The 20,751-nt window shown below is 50.8% G+C and overlaps 1 protein-coding gene across 1 annotated transcript in view; it reads left to right on the top strand.

Moving 5' to 3' along the window:
- LOC138261170 (diacylglycerol O-acyltransferase 2-like) overlaps window positions 1-20,751 on the top strand; it is a 252,957-nt gene that overhangs the window by 186,643 nt on the left and 45,563 nt on the right. Inside the window, exon 6 of the mRNA XM_069209881.1 lies at window positions 7,629-7,803. Coding sequence (XP_069065982.1) covers window positions 7,629-7,803 — 175 coding nt within the window. The remainder of the gene's footprint in view (window positions 1-7,628; window positions 7,804-20,751) is intronic.

Here is a 20,751-nt window from a genome sequence, read left to right as displayed (position 1 = left end):
TGGGATTGTGCATGACTTTGGACAACTATGGTCACAGAGAGGTTTCCTGACTTCTTCAGGATCCCCAGTGAAAAACGGGGAGAGAATAAGGGAATTGTTACACGCCATTCAAATGCCTGCCGAAGTTGCAGTGGTAAAGTGTAGTGATCATACAAAAGGACAGGACTATGGGCCTGATTCAGACCCTGGCGGCCGGTGACCGCCAGGGTCACCGGCCACGGGAGCACCGCCGACAGACCGGCGGTGCTCCAAAGGGCATTCTGACCGCGGCGGTTCTGCCGCGGCCAGAAAGGGTAAACCGGCGGTCTCCCGCCGGTTTACCGCTGCCCTTGGAATCCCCCATGGCGGCGCAGCCTGCTGCACCGCCATGGGGGATTGTGACACCCCCTACCGCCATCCTGTTCCTGGCGGTTCGCCCGCCAGGAACAGGATGGCGGTAGGGGGTGCCGCAGGGCCCCTGGGGGCCCCTGCCGTGCCCATGCCAATGGCATGGGCATGGCAGGGGCCCCCGTAAGAGGGCCCCACTGTGTATTTCAGTGTCTGCCTAGCAGACACTGAAATACGCGACGGGTGCAAACTGCACCCGTCGCACATGCCCACTCCGCCGGCTCCATTCGGAGCCGGCTTCCTCGTGGGGAGGGGTTTCCCGCTGGGCTGGCGGTCGCCCGCCAGCCCAGCGGGAAAGCCAGAATGGCCTCCGCGGTCTTTCGACCGCGGAGCGGCCATATGGCGGTTCCCTCCAGGCGGGCGGCGACCGCCGCCCGCCGGGGTCAAAATGACCCCCTATGTTTCTCTGGGAAATGCATATGCGGATCAAGTCGCAAGATTTTGTGCCTTGAACTGTATATTACTCAGAGATGAATGGAATTCGATAAGTGAACCAGAACTCGAACCAGCTGAAGCATTTGCCTTGAAGGTTGTAGATACAATAGATGAATTAAAAGCATTACAGAATAACGTCAGGGAGGATGAAAGAGATTCCTGGATTAAATCACAATGTATAAAGAGACCAGATGAGTTATGGGTTTCAAATGAGGGAAAATTTGTTTTGCCAAATAGTCTCTTATCACAGCTTGCGCGGTTCTATCATGGGCAGGCTCACCTACGGAGAGATGCCATGATAAGATTGTTCAAAACTGATTGGTTTAACCCCAGATTTCGTCAAGCTGCAGAAGCAGTTTGCCATCGATGTGTCACTTGCCAGCAAATGAACCCAGGAAAGGGAACAGTTGTGAACGCGAGCCACATTGGCAGAGCCAGTGGCCCGTTTAGTCGAATGCAGATGGACTTCATTGAGATGCCTGTGCATGGAGGTCTGAAGTATGTGTTGGTGATTGTGTGCATTTTTAGTCACTGGATTGAGGCATACCCCACACGTAGAAATGACAGTCTTACAGTTGCAAAGCTATTGTTGAGGGAGTTAATACCACGTTTCGGATTCCCGATCTCTTTAGAATCAGATAGGGGAAGTCACTTCAATAACGAGGTGATAAAGTTACTTTGCGAAGCGCTGAACATTGAGCAAAAGCTGCATTGTAGCTATCGCCCTGAAGCATCAGGACTGGTGGAGCAGATGAATGGTACATTGAAATCAAGAATGGCGAAAATATGTGCATCGACAAATTTGAAATGGCCTGACGCATTGCCCTTAGTGCTAATGTCAATGAGAAACACCCCTGATAGAAAGACTGGACTGTCTCCGCACGAAATTCTCATGGGCAGGGCTATGAGACTTCCTGCAGTTCCTGCAAATGCGCTTTTGAATATTACAGATGATATGGTGTTAGACTACTGCAAAGGTCTGGCTGACGTGGTCCGCTCTTTCTCTCACCAGGTGGAAGCAACCACCTTGCCACCGATCCAAGGTCCAGGTCACGCACTGAAAGCAGGTGACTGGGTCGTGGTAAAGAAGCACGTGAGGAAGTCGTGTCTGGAACCCCGTTGGAAAGGCCCTTTCCAAGTGATCCTGACGACAACTACCGCTGTGAAGTGCGCGGGGGTTCCCAACTGGATTCACGCCAGTCACACAAAGAAAGTGCTGTGTCCCACAGATGAGGAAGTTGAAGCGCTGAAACTGCCAGTGCCTGATAAAACAGTGCTGAGTGCTGAGACAGAGCAAACCCGAACTGAAAGCGAACAGGCAGGAACGGAAGAGAGAGAGATATTCTCTGAGGACGAAGAGACCAACTCACTTGGGGGAGACCAAGGAGAAAGTTCAGACAGCGACAAAGCAGCTGAAGGTGACAAAGAGCCTGAAGCAGCTGAGGGTAGCAAAGAGCCTGAAGCAGCTGAAGGTGACAAGGAACCTGAAGCAGCTGAAAGTGATAAAGAGCCTGAAGAAAGTAACGGTGACGAAGGACTCGAAAAAGGTGGAAAGGCAGGAGAGCCTGATCAGAGGAGGGCTTTCCCAGAAGCAAACGATACAGAAAAAGAAAAGGAGAACGTGATTGACTCCCCAGAAGGAGGGGACAAGGCCGAACAGAACGAAAAGGTTCAAGCTTCCACAGAAAAGATTGCAGGTCCATCAAATGGACATGGTGCAAAGAGGAGACTAAGTATATCACCAATAAAACAAAGGACTGAGGAAAGTTTGAACGACGGAGAAAGGCCAAAAGTGAAAGAGAAAAGAAAAGAAGTAACTGTCGTGGTACCATCCCCGAGTGAAGAAAAAGACTTGACAAAAGTGGAAAGTACCAGCGAAGCAGAATCGAAAAGAGAAGCAAAATTGAAAAGGAAAAGGATACCGAACAGAAGATATTCCGGTCCTGAATGGGCATATGTAGTTCATGACGATTGGACTGACGAGTTTGTATCTCTTAGCCTCGAGAACGAAGAAGAAGAGATACCAATAGAAAAGAAAAGTTTTATGGACTCTGTCGATTGAAAGGGTGATAAATGATATTGCTTGCTACAATCCAACGTGATACAAACAACCAGCTGAGACATTGCTAAACCGGATGAGACTTTTGCTGAACTGATAAAAGACTGAGTTATTGCCGAATTGAGACAAATGCTGCTAACCGATAAGTGACTGGCCTTTTGGAGAAGACGGTGTGAACATTGCGCTCGTTCAGCTTTGTAACTGAATTGCTAAATAGTTTTCTTATAAGTGCTTCTAGCTTTCTGATTCTTAACAGATCATGACGCAAAACAGTAGAAAGAAATATTGTAAATATGCGTGTATAGGCTTGGTAATTGCCTGTGTACTAATAATAATGGCAATTGTACTTGGAATGCATGGAAAGGGTGAAAATGAGAAAATTGATGCTTCTACTTTTGCTCCTGTTACTGTCACTGAACTAACCGCATTGAAAAGACTAGAATTGGATGAGAGACACTTGCATGATAAGAAAGAGCTTTCATATAATGTTTTCTATCGCTTGCTAACAGAATATGTTGAGACTATGGATGCGAAAGATTGTTATGTATGTACACAGATACCGACATCAGTAAAGGAAGGGGTGACTTATCACCACATGCCTCTTACATACGGGATTACATGTAGTATAGTAATGTCTAGATTTTATGGTCAAACTAACATACAGTATTTTTATTCAAATTATGATGTTACCTTTGCATATGTTCCTATAATAGCGCAGCTAAGCCAGATTGCTAAAGATTGGGATGCTAAAATAATGAGGGAATTTTTCGAGCCAATGCAACCTTTTGAAACGGCTCACGCTCATAGGGAAAACCTTACCTGCTCGCTCTCTGCAGTAGAAATAAGCTTTTTAGATCGCACAGATGATAGAAGGGCACAAATGAATGCGAAATTAGAAAAAGAGCTACATAAGAGGACTTCAGTAGATAATTATGATTTTGCTGCAATAAAAACACAAGGGAGAATAGCTTTAGATGCTTGGCATGTAGGGAAATTTTGTATATATCGAGGTGAATCTTATTATGACAATATTTTTGTAGAAGCGAGTGAGTGTAAACATACGTTTATCTTTAAGGCCAAATGGACATTCATGATGAACGGACTTGACCCTGTCATTCCAGGTGTATATTACATTTGTGGGTATAATGCCTATTATCGTCTTCCAAAGGGATGGTGGGGGAGATGTTATTTGGGTATAGTGTTCCCAAAGGTTTATCAACTGGATGACCTATCGATGATTCAAAAGACATCTGGATCCCATCGTATCCAGAAAAGAGAGACCGCAGCTGCTGTGGTGGGAGATATATTTGGAGCCATGATTCCTTCATTGGGAGTCGTGTTGAATTCCATCAAAATAAGAAAGTTGTCTACTATAGTGGATAACATGTTGACAAAGTTTTCAGGTGCTATAATCCTGATAGATGCTGAACTTGCAGCGGAAAGAGCTATGACTCTTCAAAATAGGCTTGCCTTAGACATTCTTTTAGCAAAGGATGGCGGCGTTTGCAAAATGCTTGGTGCACGACACTGTTGTACGTATATTCCAGACAATAGTGTGAAGATTAACACTATGCTTGCTAATTTAACAAAAGAGAGTGCAGATTTGAAGGAACTGAAAGAACCAGGAGTGTGGGAGAAGGTTGGAAAAGGACTTGCTTCAGTGGGAAGTTGGCTTGGTGGAATTTGGAATGGAATCTTGCTAAAAATAATACAGGGAATTCTAATAGTTCTGATTTGCATTTTTGGAATTTGGGGAATAAAAAGGGGAATAATAATGATAATGGAAAGAATTAAAAGACGGAAGGAAGAGAAAATAATGAAAAGAATGGCAGAAGAATACAAAGCGAAAACTAGGGGAATTAAAAGGAAAAGAGAACTGACAGAATTTTAATGGAATAAAATTTGTGGGCATGATTTGGTGTGATGACAAGTAGTCATCAGAGGAGGGATTGATGAAGCAGAAAATGAAGGTTTTCATTTATTAGCGCTTAAACGTAGTGCTGCAATAATCATGTGTGACTTTAACCGAACTAATAAAGATTGTACGGGGACAAAATGTGCCCTCAGAGTAGTTTGCCAACATTTATAAGCGTGCTTTATATAACGTGGTGTATTAGAATTGCACTAATCCGACATAATCATAAACGTGTGCTACGATTTGCTTGCTTGAAATGTTTTAGCTTAGCATTACTTTAGTGCAGGCTTTGGCCTAGTTGCCTGGTCTCACGGTTTAGATGCTCGTATTTTTCCAATGTGCTAATAAACGTGTATTTTTGCTTGAAGCTGTACTTTTCCACTGAGATCGTTCACATGCTTATCTTAAGGTTTCGTGCCAGCCTGGCATATTTCTCTCCTTACTCCAAGGTCAATCTGCAGGTGCGGACAATGGAAGCTCTGAAAGTGAGTTAATTGGTATAAAATGTTGCAACTTGCGTACCCATCTCCAAGGATAATGTATGCTTAAGTAAAAGCTTGAGAACTGTCGTTTTTGATTGGACAATTTGAAGTCAACCTATGAACCCTCCAATGGAAGACCCTACTGGATTTGAACTGTTGTCTATAAAAACCAGGTGCACGAGAGGAAAGCAGCCATTATCAGCTATTGCCCGACATTGCGCCATTCCGTAGCTATTATGGCCCACTTTGCTGCGACGCCATTTTGAAAGAGACTTTAATGCTTTCTCTAATCGAGAGAAAGAGACTTTAAATGATTCTTGCCCTAGAGACTTTAACTTTGATTTGTCCCTTTGCATGAAGTAGTAGTTTTACCTTGCCGCCGTGAGGCAATTGCCCCGTCCACCCCTGCCCCTTTGCCCCGTCCCATGCCGATCGAAACGGTACCCATGCTGATCAAGAAACGGTACCTGTGAGACGAAGACTTCCTTGTATGCTGATCGTATTTGGTAAATATGAAAGGAAATTGTACAATTGCATTGTGTTTCTTTTAGGTAACCAACTGCTGATTTTTGATAAGAGCCCTAGCTAGGAGTTTTCTAAATTAATGTTGCTAAATTGTTTTTGCATGAAGTCCCACATGCCGATGCTAATTTGTGGTTAGATGAGGATTCCTTTTGTTGCACGATGCAATTTGAGACCTTGTTATGCTGACTAAATGTATGCAATTAGTTCATTACAGATTATCGTATTAGTGATTTGCACTGCTATTATCGAATGCCTTGTTATTCAAATGCTACATAGATTGCACCTGTTTCGCCGTTATGGACAGCTATTAATGTTCATTTATGTTTATCATTTGGTGTTGAGACACATCTATATTGTGCTAGCTTTGTTAATATAGGGAAATAAATTTACTAACTTTGAATAAATTGGTGTGGTTATTCCTGACTGAAAGGTCAGGGTTCGCCGAAATGTATTCTGGATTAATTGTTAAGTGTTATGTTGATCAGGGTATTGCTTATGTTCGTTATTGATTATTGATTTAATGAAATTGATCGATATAGAGTACGGAGAGTTCCACTTAGCCAAAAGATTCATCGGCCTAAAGAGCGTCCAAATACAAGTAAACTATTAGTACGGACCGCTCTATCAGTATCCAGGCACTTGGTTCCTCCTAGATCAGTCGAAGAGCCAGGTCTTGAGTCCCTTTCTGAAATCTGGGAGAGAGGATGAAGTTCGGAGGAGAGGCGGGAGAAGGAATGCCCCCCACTGAGGCTCCAGCAGTTGCGGGGAGTGTCTGCGAGGGAGGCGGAGCACAGGGTTCCAGAGGGTTGGTGGAAGTTCAGGTGGTGGTTGATGCATGCTTGTTCTTGGTCCTGGAGGGCCTTGTAGGCATGTGTCAGCATCTTGAATTGGCATCTTTTCTGGATGGGTGGCCAGTGGAGGCTCCTGAGGCGGGGGGTCATATGGGTACATTTGGTGAGGTCGATGATGAGTCACTTCAGGAGTAGGGTGATGATTCCTGTAGAGTGCGTTGATGTAGTATAGCTGGCTGGTGACAAGGAGTTGAGTGATGGTTTTTGTAGTGCTAATGGGAAGCCATCTGAAGATCTTTTGGAGCATGTGGGGGGTGTGGAACCAGGAGGAGGGGATTGCTGCTGTCCAGGATGATGCTGAGGTTGCAGGTGTGGTCCATAGGAGTGGGTGTGGTCCGAGTTCGGAAAGCCACCAGGTGTCATTCCACGGGGAAGTGCTGTTCCCAAAAATCAGTTCTTCCATCTTATCCGTGTTGAGCTGCAGGCAGTTGGCTGTCATCCAGTCTGAGACACTCGTCATGCAGTTGTGAAAGTTGGTCGTGGTGGTGGAGGGTCTTCTGAGAGCAAGAGGATGACCTGGGAGTCATCTGTGTAGGAGATGATGTTGAAGTCATGGGTTCTGACAATGTCGTCCAGGGGTGTCATGTAAGTGTTGACCAGGGTTGGACTGAGGAATGCTCATTGAGGGACACTACAGATGGTGCTCAGTTTAGGAAGGAAGCATCTCAGACCTTTGTATTTCAAGCATATTTTACAGTGTTTAACATGTGTAATAATCCTTGTTACTGGACCTTAGGTGCTGGCTCTGCAGGCTGAATAGGCAATGTTTTTTTGAGTGTGCACAGGGTAGGTTGTGTTTGCTATGCTGCTCTGTTAGATAGTATTTGCAGAATTGGGAAGGGTTGGGGACAAAGAATACTTGGAACAAGTACAAAAAAAGGCTTTTGGCATCATTAGTAACCTCCAAGATCTATTTGAGATGAATTTATAGGTGCAGATATTGATTTTATGCTTTAATTGTCATTTGTGTCAAGGTCTGTGTCCTGTGAACCGAAGTTCCATTGAGTTCCTGCTGTCCCAGAATGGCACTGGGAATGCGGTGGCGATAGTCATTGGTGGAGCTGCCGAGTCCTTGTCCTGCCAACCCGGAGTGACCACTCTAATACTCAAGAAGCGCAAGGGCTTCGTGAAGATGGCGCTACAGCACGGGTTTGTGAAGTGTCAGTCATTCCGTATCCACTCGCCCTCTACTCCTCACTGGTCTGTTCTATCTCTCTGCCGTAGCATCACCCTTTCTCTGTGAGAGGCCAGTCTCAGGTTCCCCTCTGTCTCCATCACCAACCTTAGCTGCCTCTTAGCTACAGCTGGCCCTTGCCCCTGATTGCCTCTGGCAGCTGTCTCTCTCTGCTTCACGTGTCACAGCCCTTGACTATCTCTCACAGCTGTCTCTCTCTCTCTCTGCTTCAGCTGGCCCTGGCCTTTGACTGTCCCTGGGAGCTGTCTCTCTGAGCTTCAGCTGGCCATGGCCTGTGAGTGCCTCTGGCAGCTGCCTCTCTGCTACTTCTGGCCCTTGACTCCCTCTCAGAGTTGCCTCTCTACTTCAGCTGGCCTTAGCCCTTCACTGCCTATGGGAGAGGCCTCTCTGCATCACCTGGCCATGGCTCCTGGGTGCCCCTGGAAGTTGCATTTCTGCTACAGCTGGCCAGGACCTATTATTGCATTTCTTAGCTGCCTCTCTGCTTCACCATAGCCCTGGCTGTCTTCGTGAGTGGCATATCTACTTCAGCTGGCAATGCTCCTTGACTGCCTTTGGCACCAGTCTCTCTCTGGTTCAGCTGTCCTGGTCTTTGGCTGTCTCTGGCACCAGTCTCTTTCTGCTTCAGCTGGCCCTTGTCTTTGATTCTCTCTGCCAGCTGCCTCTCTCTGGTGCAGCTGGCCCTGGTCTTTGACTGTCTCTGGCAGCAGTCTATCTCTGGTGCAGCTGGCCCTGGTCTTTGACTGTCTCTGGCAGCTGTCTCTCGCTGCTTCATCTGGCCCTGGTCTTTGACTGTCTCTGAGAGCTGCCTCTCTCTGGTGCAGCTGGCCCTGGTCTTTGACTGCCTCTGGCTCCAGTCTCTCTCTGCTTCAGCTGGCCCTGGTCTTTGACGGTCTCTGGCATCAGTCTCTCTCTGGTGCAGCTGGCCCTGGTCTTTGACTTTCTCTGGCAGCTGTCTCTCTCTGGTTCAGCTGGCCCTGGTCTTTGACTCTCTCTGACAACTGTCTCTCTCTGGTTCAGCTGGCCCTGGTGTTTGACTGTCTCTGGCACCAGTCTCCCTGTTCATCAGTTGGCCCTGGGCTTTGACTGTCTCTGGCACCAGTCTCTCTCTGGTGCAGGTGGTCCTGGTCTTTGACTGTCTCTGGCACCAGTCTCTCTCTGGTACAGCTGGTCCTGGTCCTTGACTGCCTCTGGCACCAGCCTCTCTCTGCTTCACCTGGCCCTGGTCTTTGACTGTCTCTGGCACCAGTCTCTTTCTGCTTCAGCTGGCCCTGGTCTTTGATTGTCTCTGGCAGCGGTCTCTCTCTGGTGCAGCTGGCCCTGGTCTTTGACTGTCTCTGGTAGCTGTCTCTCTCTGCTTCAGCTGACCCTGGTCCTTGACTGTCTCTGGCAGCTGTCTCTCTCTGCTTCATCTGGCCCTGGTCTTTGACTCTCTCTGAGAGATGTCTCTCTCTGGTCCAGGTGGCCCTTTTCTTTGACTGCCTCTGGCACCAGTCTCTCTCTGCTTCAGCTGGCCCTGGTCTTTGACTGTCTCTGGCAGCTGTCTCTCTCTCTGCTTCAGCTGGCCCTGGTCTTTGACTTTCTCTGAGAGCTGTCTCTCTCTGGTGCTGCTGATCCTGGTCTTTGGCTGCCTCTGGCACAAGTCTCTCTCTGGTGCAGGGGGTCCTGGTCCTTGGCTGCTTTTTGCACCAGTCTCTCTCTGCTTCAACTGGCCCTGGTCCTTTGATTGCCTCTGGCACCAGTCTCTCTCTGGTTCAGCTGGTCCTTGACTGTCTCTGGCACCAGTCTCACTCTGCTTCAGCTGGTCCTGGTATTTGACTGTCTCTGGCACCAGTCTCCCTCTGCTTCAGCTGGCCCTGATCTTTGACTGTCTCTGGCAGCTGTCTCTCTCTGCTTCAGCTGACCTTGGTCTTTGACTGTCTCTGGCAGTAGTCTCTCTCTGCTTCAGCTATTACTTGTCTTTGACTGTCTCTGAGAGCTGTCTCACTCTGGTGCAGTTGGTCCTGGTCCTTGACTGCCTCTGGGATCCGGTCTCTCTCTGCTTCGCCTGGCCCTGGTCTTTGACTGTCTCTGGCACCAGTCTCTTTCTGCTTCAGCTGGCCCTGGTCTTTGATTGTCTCCGGCAGCTGTCTCTCTCTGGTGCAGCTGGCCCTGGTCTTTGACTGTCTCTGGCAGCTGTCTCTCTCTGCTTCAACTGGCCCTGGTCTTTGACTGTCTCTGGCACCAGTCTCTCCCTGCTTCAGCTGGCCCTTGTCTTTGTCTGTCTCTGGCACCAGTCTTTCTCTGCTTCAGCTGGCCCTGGTCTTTTACTGTCTCTGCACCAGTCTCTCTCTGGTGTAGCTGGCCCTGGTCTTTGACTGTCTCTGGCAACTGTCTCTCTCTGCTTCAGCTGGCCCTGGTCTTTGACTCTCTCTGAGAGTTGTCTATCTCTGGTTCAGCTGCACATGGTCTTTGACTGACTCTGGCACCAGTCTCCCTCTGCTCGAGCTAGCCCTGGTCTTTGACTGTCTCTCAGAGCTGTCACTCTCTGATGCTGCTGGTCCTGGTCCTTGGCTTTCTCTGGCACCAGTCTCTCCGTGGTGCAGCTAGTCCTGGTCCTTGGCGGCCTCTAGCACCAGTCTCTCCCTGGTGCAGGTGGTCCTCGTCCTTGGCTGCCTCTAGCACCAGTCTCTCTCTGGTGCAGCTGGTCCTGGTCCTTGACTGCCTCTGGCACCAGTCTTACTCTGATGCTGCTGGTCCTTGGCTGCCTCTGGCACCAGTCTCTCCCTGGTGCAGGTGGTCCTGGTCCTTGACTGCCTCTGGCACCAGTCTCTCTGCTTCACCTGGCCCTGGTCTTTGACTGCCTCTGGAACCAGTCTCTCTCTACTTCAGCTGGTCCTGGTGTTTGACTGTCTCTGGCAGCTGTCTCTCTCAGCTTCAGCTGGCCCTGGTCTTTGACTGTCTCTGCACCAGTCTCTGTCTGCTTCAGCTGGCCCTGGTCTTTGACCGTCTCTGGCACCAGTCTCTCTCTGCTTCAGCTGGCCCTCGTCTTTGACTGTCTCTGGCACCAGTCTCTCTCTGCTTCAGCTGGCCATGGTCTTTGACTCTCTCTGGTGCAGCTGGTCCTAGAACTTGACTGTCTCTGGCACCAGTATCTCTCTGCTTCAGCTGACTTTGGTCTTTGACTGTCTCTGGCAGCAGTCTCTCTCTGCTTCAGCTAGTCCTGGTCTTTGCCTGTCTCTGGCAGCTGTCTCTCTCTGGTGCAGCTGGTCCTGGTCCTTGACTGTCTCTGGCACCAGTGTATGTCTGCTTCAGCTGACCCTGGTCTTTGAGTGCCTCTGGCACCAGTCTCTCTCTGCTTCACCTGGCCCTGGCCTTTGACTGTCTCTGGCCCCAGTCTCTCTCTGCTTCAGCTGGCCCTGGTCTTTGATTGTCTCTGGCAGCTGTCGCTCTCTGGGGCAGATAGTCCTGGTCTTTGACTGTCTCTGAGAGCTGTCTCTCTCTGCTGCAGCTGGTCCTGGTCTTTGACTGTCTCTGGCAGCTCTCTCTCTGCTTCAGCTGGCCCTGGTCTTTGACTGTCTCTGGCAGCAGTCTCTCTCTGGTGCAGCTGGCCCTGGTCTTTAAATGTCTCTGAGAGCTGTCCCGCTCTGGTGTAGCTGGTCCTGGTCCTTGACTGCCTCTTGCACCGGTCTCTCTCAGCTTCAGTTGGCCAGGGTCTTTGACTGTCTCTGGCACCAGTGTATGTCTGCTTCAGCTGGCCATGGTCTTTGACTCTCTCTGGTGCAGCTGGTCCTAGAACTTGACTGTCTCTGGCACCAGTCTCTCTCTGCTTCAGCTGACTTTGGTCTTTGACTGTCTCTGGCAGCAGTCTCTCTCTGCTTCAGCTAGTCCTGGTCTTTGCCTGTCTCTGGCAGCTGTCTCTCTCTGGTGCAGCTGGTCCTGGTCCTTGACTGTCTCTGGCACCAGTGTATGTCTGCTTCAGCTGACCCTGGTCTTTGAGTGCCTCTGGCACCAGTCTCTCTCTGCTTCACCTGGCCCTGGCCTTTGACTGTCTCTGGCCCCAGTCTCTCTCTGCTTCAGCTGGCCCTGGTCTTTGATTGTCTCTGGCAGCTGTCGCTCTCTGGTGCAGATAGTCCTGGTCTTTGACTGTCTCTGAGAGCTGTCTCTCTCTGCTGCAGCTGGTCCTGGTCTTTGACTGTCTCTGGCAGCTCTCTCTCTGCTTCAGCTGGCCCTGGTCTTTGACTGTCTCTGGCAGCAGTCTCTCTCTGGTGCAGCTGGCCCTGGTCTTTAAATGTCTCTGAGAGCTGTCCCGCTCTGGTGTAGCTGGTCCTGGTCCTTGACTGCCTCTTGCACCGGTCTCTCTCAGCTTCAGTTGGCCAGGGTCTTTGACTGTCTCTGGCACCAGTGTATGTCTGCTTCAGCTGACCCTGGCCTTTGACTGCCTCTGGCACCAGTCTCTCTCTGCTTCACCTGGCCCTGGCCTTTGACTGTCTCTGGCCCCAGTCTCTCTCTGCTTCAGCTGGCCCTGGTCTTTGATTGTCTCTGGCAGCTGTCGCTCTTTGGTGCAGCTAGTCCTGGTCTTTGACTGTCTCTGAGAGCTGTCTCTCTCTGCTGCAGCTGGTCCTGGTCTTTGACTGTCTCTGGCAGCTCTCTCTCTGCTTCAGCTGGCCCTGGTCTTTGACTGTGTCTGGCAGCAGTCTCGCTCTGGTGTAGCTGGTCCTGGTCCTTGACTGCCTCTTGCACCGGTCTCTCTCAGCTTCCGCTGGCCAGGGTCTTTGACTGTCTCTGCACCAGTCTCTCTCTGGTGTAGATGGCCCTGGTCTTTGACTGTCTCTGGCAGCTGTCTCTCTCTGCTTCAGCTGGCCCTGGTCTTTGACTCTCTCTGAGAGCTGCCTCTCTCTGGTTCAGCTGCACATGGTCTTTGACTGACTCTGGCACCAGTCTCCCTCTGCTCGAGCTAGCCCTGGTCTTTGACTGTCTCTCAGAGCTGTCACTCTCTGATGCTGCTGGTCCTGGTCCTTGGCTGCCTCTGGCACCAGTCTCTCCCTGGTGCAGGTGGTCCTGGTCCTTAGCTGCCTCTAGCACCAGTCTCTCTCTGGTGCAGCTGGTACTGGTCCTTGACTGCCTCTGGCACCAGTCTCTCTGCTTCACCTGGCCCTGGTCTTTGTCTGTCTCTGGCACCAGTCTCGTTCTGCTTCAGCTGGTCCTTGTCTCTGGCAGCTGTCTCTCTCTGCTTCAGCTGGTTCTGGTCTTTGACTGCCCCTGGCACCAGTCTCTCTCTGGTTCAGCTGGTCCTTTGACTGCCTCTGGAACCAGTCTCTGTCTGCTTCAGCTGGCCCTGGTCTTTGACTGTCTCTGGCACCAGTCTCTCTCTGCTTCAGCTGGCTCTGGTCTTTGACCGTCTCTGGCACCAGTCTCTCTCTGCTTCAGCTGGACCTCGTCTTTGACTGTCTCTGGCACCAGTCTCTCTCTGCTTCAGTTGGCCCTCGTGGTTGACTGTCTCTGGCACCAGTCTTTCTCTGCTTCAGCTGGCCATGGTCTTTGACTGTCTCTGGCAGCTGACTCTCTCTGGTGCAGCTGGTCCTGGTACTTGACTGTCTCTGGCACCAGTCTCTCTCTGCTTCAGCTGACTTTAGTCTTTGACTGTCTCTGGCAGCAGTCTCTCTCTGCTTCAGTTAGTCCTGGTCTTTGACTGTCTCTGAGAGCTGTCTCACGCTGGTGCAGTTGGTCCTGGTCCTTGACTGCCTCTGGCACCAGTCTCTCTCTGCTTCACCTGGCCCTGGTCTTTGACTGTCTCTGGCACCAGTCTCTTTCTGCTTCAGCTGGCCCTGGTCTTTGATTGTCTCTGGCAGCTGTCTCTCTCTGGTGCAGCTGGCCCTCGTCTTTGTCTGTCTCTGGCAGCTGTCTTTCTCTGGTTCAGCTGGTTCTGGTCCTTTTGGCTACCTCTGGTACCAGTCTCTCTCTGGTTCAGCTTGTGCTAGACTGTGTCTAGCAGCTGTCTCTCTCTGGTGCAGCTGGTCCTGGTCCTTGATTGTCTCTGGCACCAGTCTCTCTCTGCTTCAGCAAACCCTGGTCTTTGACTGTCTCTGGCACCAGTCTCTCTCTGCTTCACCTGGCCCTGGTCTTTGATCGTCTCTGGCAGCTGTCGCTCTCTGGTGCAGCTAGTCCTGGTCTTTGACTGTCTCTGAGAGCTGCCTCTCTCTGCTGCAGCTGGTCCTGGTCTTTGACTGTCTCTGGCACCAGTCTCTCTCTGCTTCAGCTGGCCCTGGTCTTTGATTGTCTCTGAGAGCTGTCTCTCTCTGGTTCAGCTGGCCCTGGTCTTTGACTGTCTCTGGCACCAGTCTCTCTCTTCTGCAGCTGGCCCTGGGCTTTGACTGTCTCTGATAGCTGTCTTTCTCTGGTGCAGCTGGTGCGGGTCCTTGGCTGTCTCTGCCACCAGTCTCTCTCTAGTGCAGCTTGTCCTGGTCCTTGGCTGTCTCTGGCACCAGTCTCTCTCTGCTTCAGCTGGCCCTCGTCTTTGACTGTCTCTGGCACCAGTCTCTCTCTGCTTCAGCTGGCCCTCGTCTTTGACTGTCTCTGGCACCAGTCTCTCTCTGCTTCAGCTGGCCCTCGTCTTTGACTGTCTCTGGCACCAGTCTCTCTCTGCTTCAGTTGGCCCTCGTTGTTGACTGTCTCTGGCACCAGTCTCTCTCTGCTTCAGCTGGCCATGGTCTTTGACTGTCTCTGGCAGCTGACTCTCTCTGGTGCAGCTGGTCCTGGTACTTGACTGTCTCTGGCACCAGTCTCTCTCTGCTTCAGCTGACCTTGGTCTTTGACTGTCTCTGGCAGCAGTCTCTCTCTGCTTCAGCTAGTCCTGGTCTTTGACTGTCTCTGAGAGCTGTCTCACGCTGGTGCAGTGGGTCCTGGTCCTTGACTGCCTCTGGTACCAGTCTCTTTATGCTTCATATGGCCCTGGTCTTTGATTGTCTCTGCCAGCTGTCTTTCTCTGGTTCAGCTGGTCCTGGTCCTTTGACTACCTCTGGTACCAGTCTCTCTCTGGTTCAGCTTGTCCTAGACTGTGTCTAGCAGCTGTCTCTCTCTGGTGCAGCTGGTCCTGGTCCTTGACTGTCTCTGGCACCAGTGTATGTCTGCTTCAGCTGACCCTGGTCTTTGACTGTCTCTGGCATCAGTCTCTCTCTGCTTCACCTGGCCCTGGTCTTTGACTGTCTCTGGCCCCAGTCTCTCTCTGCTTCAGCTGGCCCTGGTCTTTGATTGTCTCTGGAAGCTGTCGCTCTCTGGTGCAGCTAGTCCTGGTCTTTGACTGTCTCTGAGAGCTGTCCCGCTCTGGTGCAGCTGGTCCTGGTCCTTGACTGCCTCTTGCACTGGTCTCTCTCAGCTTCAGCTGGCCAGGGTCTTTGACTGTCTCTGGCACCAGTCTCTCTCTGCTTAAGCTGGCCCTGGTCTTTGATAGTCTCTGACAGCTGTCTCTCTCAGCTTCAGCTGACCCTGGTCCTTGACTGCCTCTTGCACCAGTCTCTCTCAGCTTCAGCTGGCCAGGGTCTTTGACTGTCTCTGGCACCAGTCTCTCTCTGTTTCAGCTGGCCCTGGTCTTTGACTGTCTCTGAGAGCTGTCTTTCTATGGTGCAGCTGGTGCGGGTCCTTGGCTGTCTCTGGCACCAGTCTCTCTCTCTGCTTCAGCTGGCCCTCGTCTTTGAATGTCTCTGGCACCAGTCTCTCTCTGCTTCAGCTGGCCATGGTCTTTGACTGTCTCTGGCAGCTGACTCTCTCTGGTGCAGCTGGTCCTGGTACTTGACTGTCTCTGGCACCAGTCTCTCTCTGCTTCAGCTGACCTCGGTTTTTGACTGTCTCTGGCAGCAGTCTCTCTCTGCTTCAGCTAGTCCTGTTCTTTGACTGTCTCTGAGAGCTGTCTCACGCTGGTGCAGTTGGTCCTGGTCCTTGACTGCCCCTTGCACCAGTCTCTCTCTGCTTCACCTGGCCCTGGTCTTTGACTGTCTCTGGCACCAGGCTCTTTCTGCTTCAGCTGGCCCTGGTCTTTGATTGTCTCTGGCAGCTGTCTCTCTCTGGTGCAGCTGGCCCTCGTCTTTGACTGTCTCTGGCAGCTGTCTTTCTCTGATGCAGCTGGTCCTGGTCCTTGACTGTCTCTGGCACCAGTCTCTCTCTGCTTCAGCTTACCCTGGTCTTTGACTGTCTCTGGCACCAGTCTCTGTCTGCTTCAGCTGGCCCTGGTATTTGCCTGTCTCTGGCAGCTGTCTCTCTCTGGTGCAGCTGGTCCTAGTCCTTGACTGTCTCTGGCACCAGTGTATGTCTGCTTCAGCTGACCCTGGTCTTTGACTGTCTCTGGCACCAGTCTCTCTCTGCTTCACCTGGCACTGGTCTTTGACTGTCTCTGGCCCCAGTCTCTGCTTCAGCTGGCCCTGGTCTTTGGCTGTCTCTGGCAGCTGGCGCTCTCTGGTGCAGCTAGTCCTGGTCTTTGACTGTCTCTGAGAGCTGTCTCTCTCTGCTGCAGCTAGCCCTGGTCTTTGAATGTCTCTGAGACCTGTCCCGCTCTGGTGCAGCTGGTCATGGTCCTTGACTGCCTCTTGCACCGGTCTCTCTCAGCTTCAGTTGGCCAGGATCTTTGACTGTCTCTGGCACAAGTCTCTCTCTGCTTCAGCTGGCCCTGGTCTTTGATTGTCTCTGAGAGCTGTCTCTCTCTGCTTCAGCTGGCCCTGGTCTTTGATTGTCTCTGGCAGCTGTCTCTCTCTGGTGCAGCTGGCCCTCGTCTTTGACTGTCTCTGGCAGCTGTCTTTCTCTGATGCAGCTGGTCCTGGTCCTTGACTGTCTCTGGCACCAGTCTCTCTCTGCTTCAGCTTACCCTGGTCTTTGACTGTCTCTGGCACCAGTCTCTGTCTGCTTCAGCTGGCCCTGGTATTTGCCTGTCTCTGGCAGCTGTCTCTCTCTGGTGCAGCTGGTCCTAGTCCTTGACTGTCTCTGGCACCAGTGTATGTCTGCTTCAGCTGACCCTGGTCTTTGACTGTCTCTGGCACCAGTCTCTCTCTGCTTCACCTGGCACTGGTCTTTGACTGTCTCTGGCCCCAGTCTCTGCTTCAGCTGGCCCTGGTCTTTGGCTGTCTCTGGCAGCTGGCGCTCTCTGGTGCAGCTAGTCCTGGTCTTTGACTGTCTCTGAGAGCTGTCTCTCTCTGCTGCAGCTAGCCCTGGTCTTTGAATGTCTCTGAGACCTGTCCCGCTCTGGTGCAGCTGGTCATGGTCCTTGACTGCCTCTTGCACCGGTCTCTCTCAGCTTCAGTTGGCCAGGATCTTTGACTGTCTCTGGCACAAGTCTCTCTCTGCTTCAGCTGGCCCTGGTCTTTGATTGTCTCTGAGAGCTGTCTCTCTCTGGTTCAGCTGGCCCTGATCTTTGACTGTCTCTGAGAGCTGTTTTTCTCTGGTGCAGCTGGTGCGGGTCCTTGGCTGTCTCTGGCACCAGTCTCTCTCTGGTGCAGCTGGTCCTGGTCCTTGGCTGCCTCTGGCACCTGTGTCTCTGCTTCAGCTGGCCCTGGTCTTTGACTGTCTCTGGCAGCTCTCTCTTTGCTTCAGCTGGTCCTTGGCTGTCTCTGGCACCAGTCTCACTCTGGTGCAGCTGGTCCTGGTCCTTGGCTGCCTCTGGCACCAGTCTCTCTCAGCTTCAGCTGGCCCTGGTCCCTGACTGTCTCTGGCACCAGTTTCTCTCTGCTTCAGCTGGCCCTGGTTTGTGACTGTCTCTGGCACCAGTCTTTCCCTCCTTCAGCTGGCCCTGGTCTTTGAATGTCTCTGAGACCTGTCCCGCTCTGGTGCAGCTGGTCATGGTCCTTGACTGCCTCTTGCACCGGTCTCTCTCAGCTTCAGCTGGCCAGGGTCTTTGACTGTCTCTGGCACCAGTCTCTCTCTGCTTCAGCTGGCCCTGGTCTTTGATTGTCTCTGAGAGCTGTCTCTCTCTGGTTCAGCTGGCCCTGGTCTTTGACTGTCTCTGAGAGCTGTTTTTCTCTGGTGCAGCTGGTGCGGGTCCCTGGCTGTCTCTGGCACCAGTCTCTCTCTGGTGCAGCTGGTCCTGGTCCTTGGCTGCCTCTGGCACCTGTGTCTCTGCTTCAGCTGGCCCTGGTCTTTGACTGTCTCTGGCAGCTCTCTCTCTGCTTCAGCTGGTCCTGGTCCTTGGCTGTCTCTGGCACCAGTCTCACTCTGGTGCAGCTGGTCCTGGTCCTTGGCTGCCTCTGGCACCAGTCTCTCTCAGCTTCAGCTGGCCCTGGTCCCTGACTGTCTCTGGCACCAGTTTCTCTCTGCTTCAGCTGGCCCTGGTCTTTGCCTGTCTCTGGCACCTGTGTCTCTGCTGCAGCTTGCCCTGGTTTTTGACTGTCTCTGGCACCAGTCTCTCTCTGCTTCAGCTGACCCTGGTCTTTAACTGTCTCTGGCATCAGTCTCTCTGTGCTTTAGCTGGTCCTGGTCTTTGACTGTCGCTGACAGCTGTCTCACTCTGGTGTAGTTGGTCCTGGTCCTTGACCGTCTCTGGCACCAGTCTCTCTCTGCCCCGTCTCCCAACCATCAGTATTTGTCACACTGAGCTAACAACATCATGGACTCCCCCATCCGTGACATCTCGTTGCCATAAAACCCCGATTTTAGCTACTTCTTTCTCCTAGTTGCCAATCTGAGCTACTTTTCCTCGGGAGTGAGTCAATGCGCGTTAATAAGTGCCATTAATAATAATAATAATAATAATTCTCCCTTACCCTCCAACAATAGCTACATCTGTGACAAATCACCTCGATATTAGCTGCGCTTTACTTTAAGCCCAAATGTTAGCTGCGCCCTCTCTCTGATTCAGTCATAGCTGCCCCTTTGCCTTATCCCTCAATGTTAGCTTCTTTTGTTCCCAACAATACATATCTCTCTTATCCCTAGCATGAGTTTCTTCTTTTAAAATTTTCCAGTGTTATGTAGTTTTTGTTGTAACCGCAAATGTTGAATGCTTTTCGTCTTATCCTCTGTTAGTGGCTTCTGTACCCCAGCCCAAGCCTTACCTGCATGTTTGCCTTGGGTATCTCTCAGCTGCCTCTTCCTCCTGGTGCCAGTCTTGCTCGCCTCATCGCCTCAGCTTCTCTTCGTACCTCTTGGATGAGTTTCCTCTGCCGTACCTGCCAGCCTTAGATGCTTCTTTGTGTAGAGGCCAATCTTTCCTACCTCTTCTCCACATTACTTAGCTCCTCGTCTGCACACCTGCCATTCCACAAGGAAGCTACGTCCCCTCTACTCACTCCTTCAACTCCTAACTTTACCTGTCCTCTTCTGAACCACACCCTACACGTGGCCTATGGATGTGGTTCCCAACCTTTTGACTTCTGTGGACCCCCACTTTATCAGTGATGGAGTTCGGGGACCCCCATTGAATCATTATTGGAATCTGGGGACACTCCACTGAGTAATTACTGAAAGTTGAGGACCTAATCTATTAAAATTATTCAATTTTCCAAGCAGTCACGGACACCCTGAGGAGGCTTCGCGGACCTCCAGGGGTTCCCGGGCTACAGGTTGGGAACCACTGGCCTATGGCATTGCCAGACCTGCGCGCTGTTTCATGGTGGACTCTGGGACTGGTTTAGAGCTTGGCGGCCGAGTTACTCTGCCACAAACGTGACGGATATCCCATCCGCCGTATTACAATTTCCATAGGATATTTTGGAATGGTAATTCGGCGGATGGGGTATCCATCACGTTTACGACGGAGTAACTTCATCAGTCAAACTCTAAATCAGGCCTCATGTATGGACCACCCTCTACAGTGCTGTCCACCATTTCTCTGGTAGGGCAAAGAGTGTGAGTAGATGTCTTTTTTGATGACCCAAATTTTATCGCATTTGCGTTTCCACAACAGCTGGCCCTTTTTCCACCGAAGCCCCATAATTATTCCATTTACAACTGTATCCCATGCATGATTGGTTAGAGGCATATATTTATGTATGTATGTGGTATTTGTATTGTACAAAACTACCCAAAAAAGCAGTGAATCGCTGTCCAGCGTCAAAGTCACTGGTACAGTTATGAAGAGACTAGAAGGTAGCCAGGCCGTGATAGTGGAGGTGAGCATTAGTGGACCATGACATTGTGTTTGGAGGTGCGTCTTCATTTCATTTCTAAATTGGAGCACGGTTGGGGTGGTCCTGATGGACACAGGAATGTCATTCTAGATCCTGGAAGCATTATTGGAAAAGTCCTTTTGCCTTGTTTTATCTGTTACGTACTTCCTTGTCTGTAGTCTGTTGATGTCTTGGCTACGGGTGTACTGAGAACCACAGGAGATGGTGGGCTTGTCAGCCATGTAGGTCGGGGTGCTCGATGTAATGATGAGTAGTTTGATGACACATATATCTACGTCACAGTTTCAAGTCATCATAATCAAGTACAATTTAGGTACAGAGGCATCAGCACCTATAGCAAGAGTTGTCTCCATTAACTCTCTAACCTGCATTTGACAAGTGTGGTCTTATCCATAATGTTACAGGGAAAACTTTATACAAAGTTCAGAGTGTGTTCCTCATTAACTTGGAGCACTTCTATTGATATATTGATTTTTTACCATTGTTGTCATCTCCACACACCCTGGTCGGTACATCTGCCATACTATTACATCAATAGCTTGTTGGGGGTCTTATACCTTCAAGTCGTATCAGCTCTCTTAACTAGTCCACAATGCAGGTGTGCTACATCACTTTCTGAACCAGTGATTACCAACCTTCTACCCCTCCCCCCTGTGTGCACATCTTAAGTACAATTATCTCAGCAGAGAACCATTGCATCACCTCTGTCACCACAGGTCCCTTTGAGCCAACACGTATTTCAAGACCTCAAGTCCTCAAGTCTGTCCAGAAGTTCCCACTACCTGCACCTGGGACGTGGCCAAATATACACAGTTG

This window comes from Pleurodeles waltl, chromosome 2_1 (genome assembly GCF_031143425.1).
Source record: "Pleurodeles waltl isolate 20211129_DDA chromosome 2_1, aPleWal1.hap1.20221129, whole genome shotgun sequence".
Classification (NCBI taxonomy): Eukaryota; Metazoa; Chordata; class Amphibia; order Caudata; family Salamandridae; genus Pleurodeles; species Pleurodeles waltl.
The sequence above is the reverse complement of the archived record's forward strand: the minus strand, read 5'-3'. Positions and strand labels throughout refer to the sequence as shown.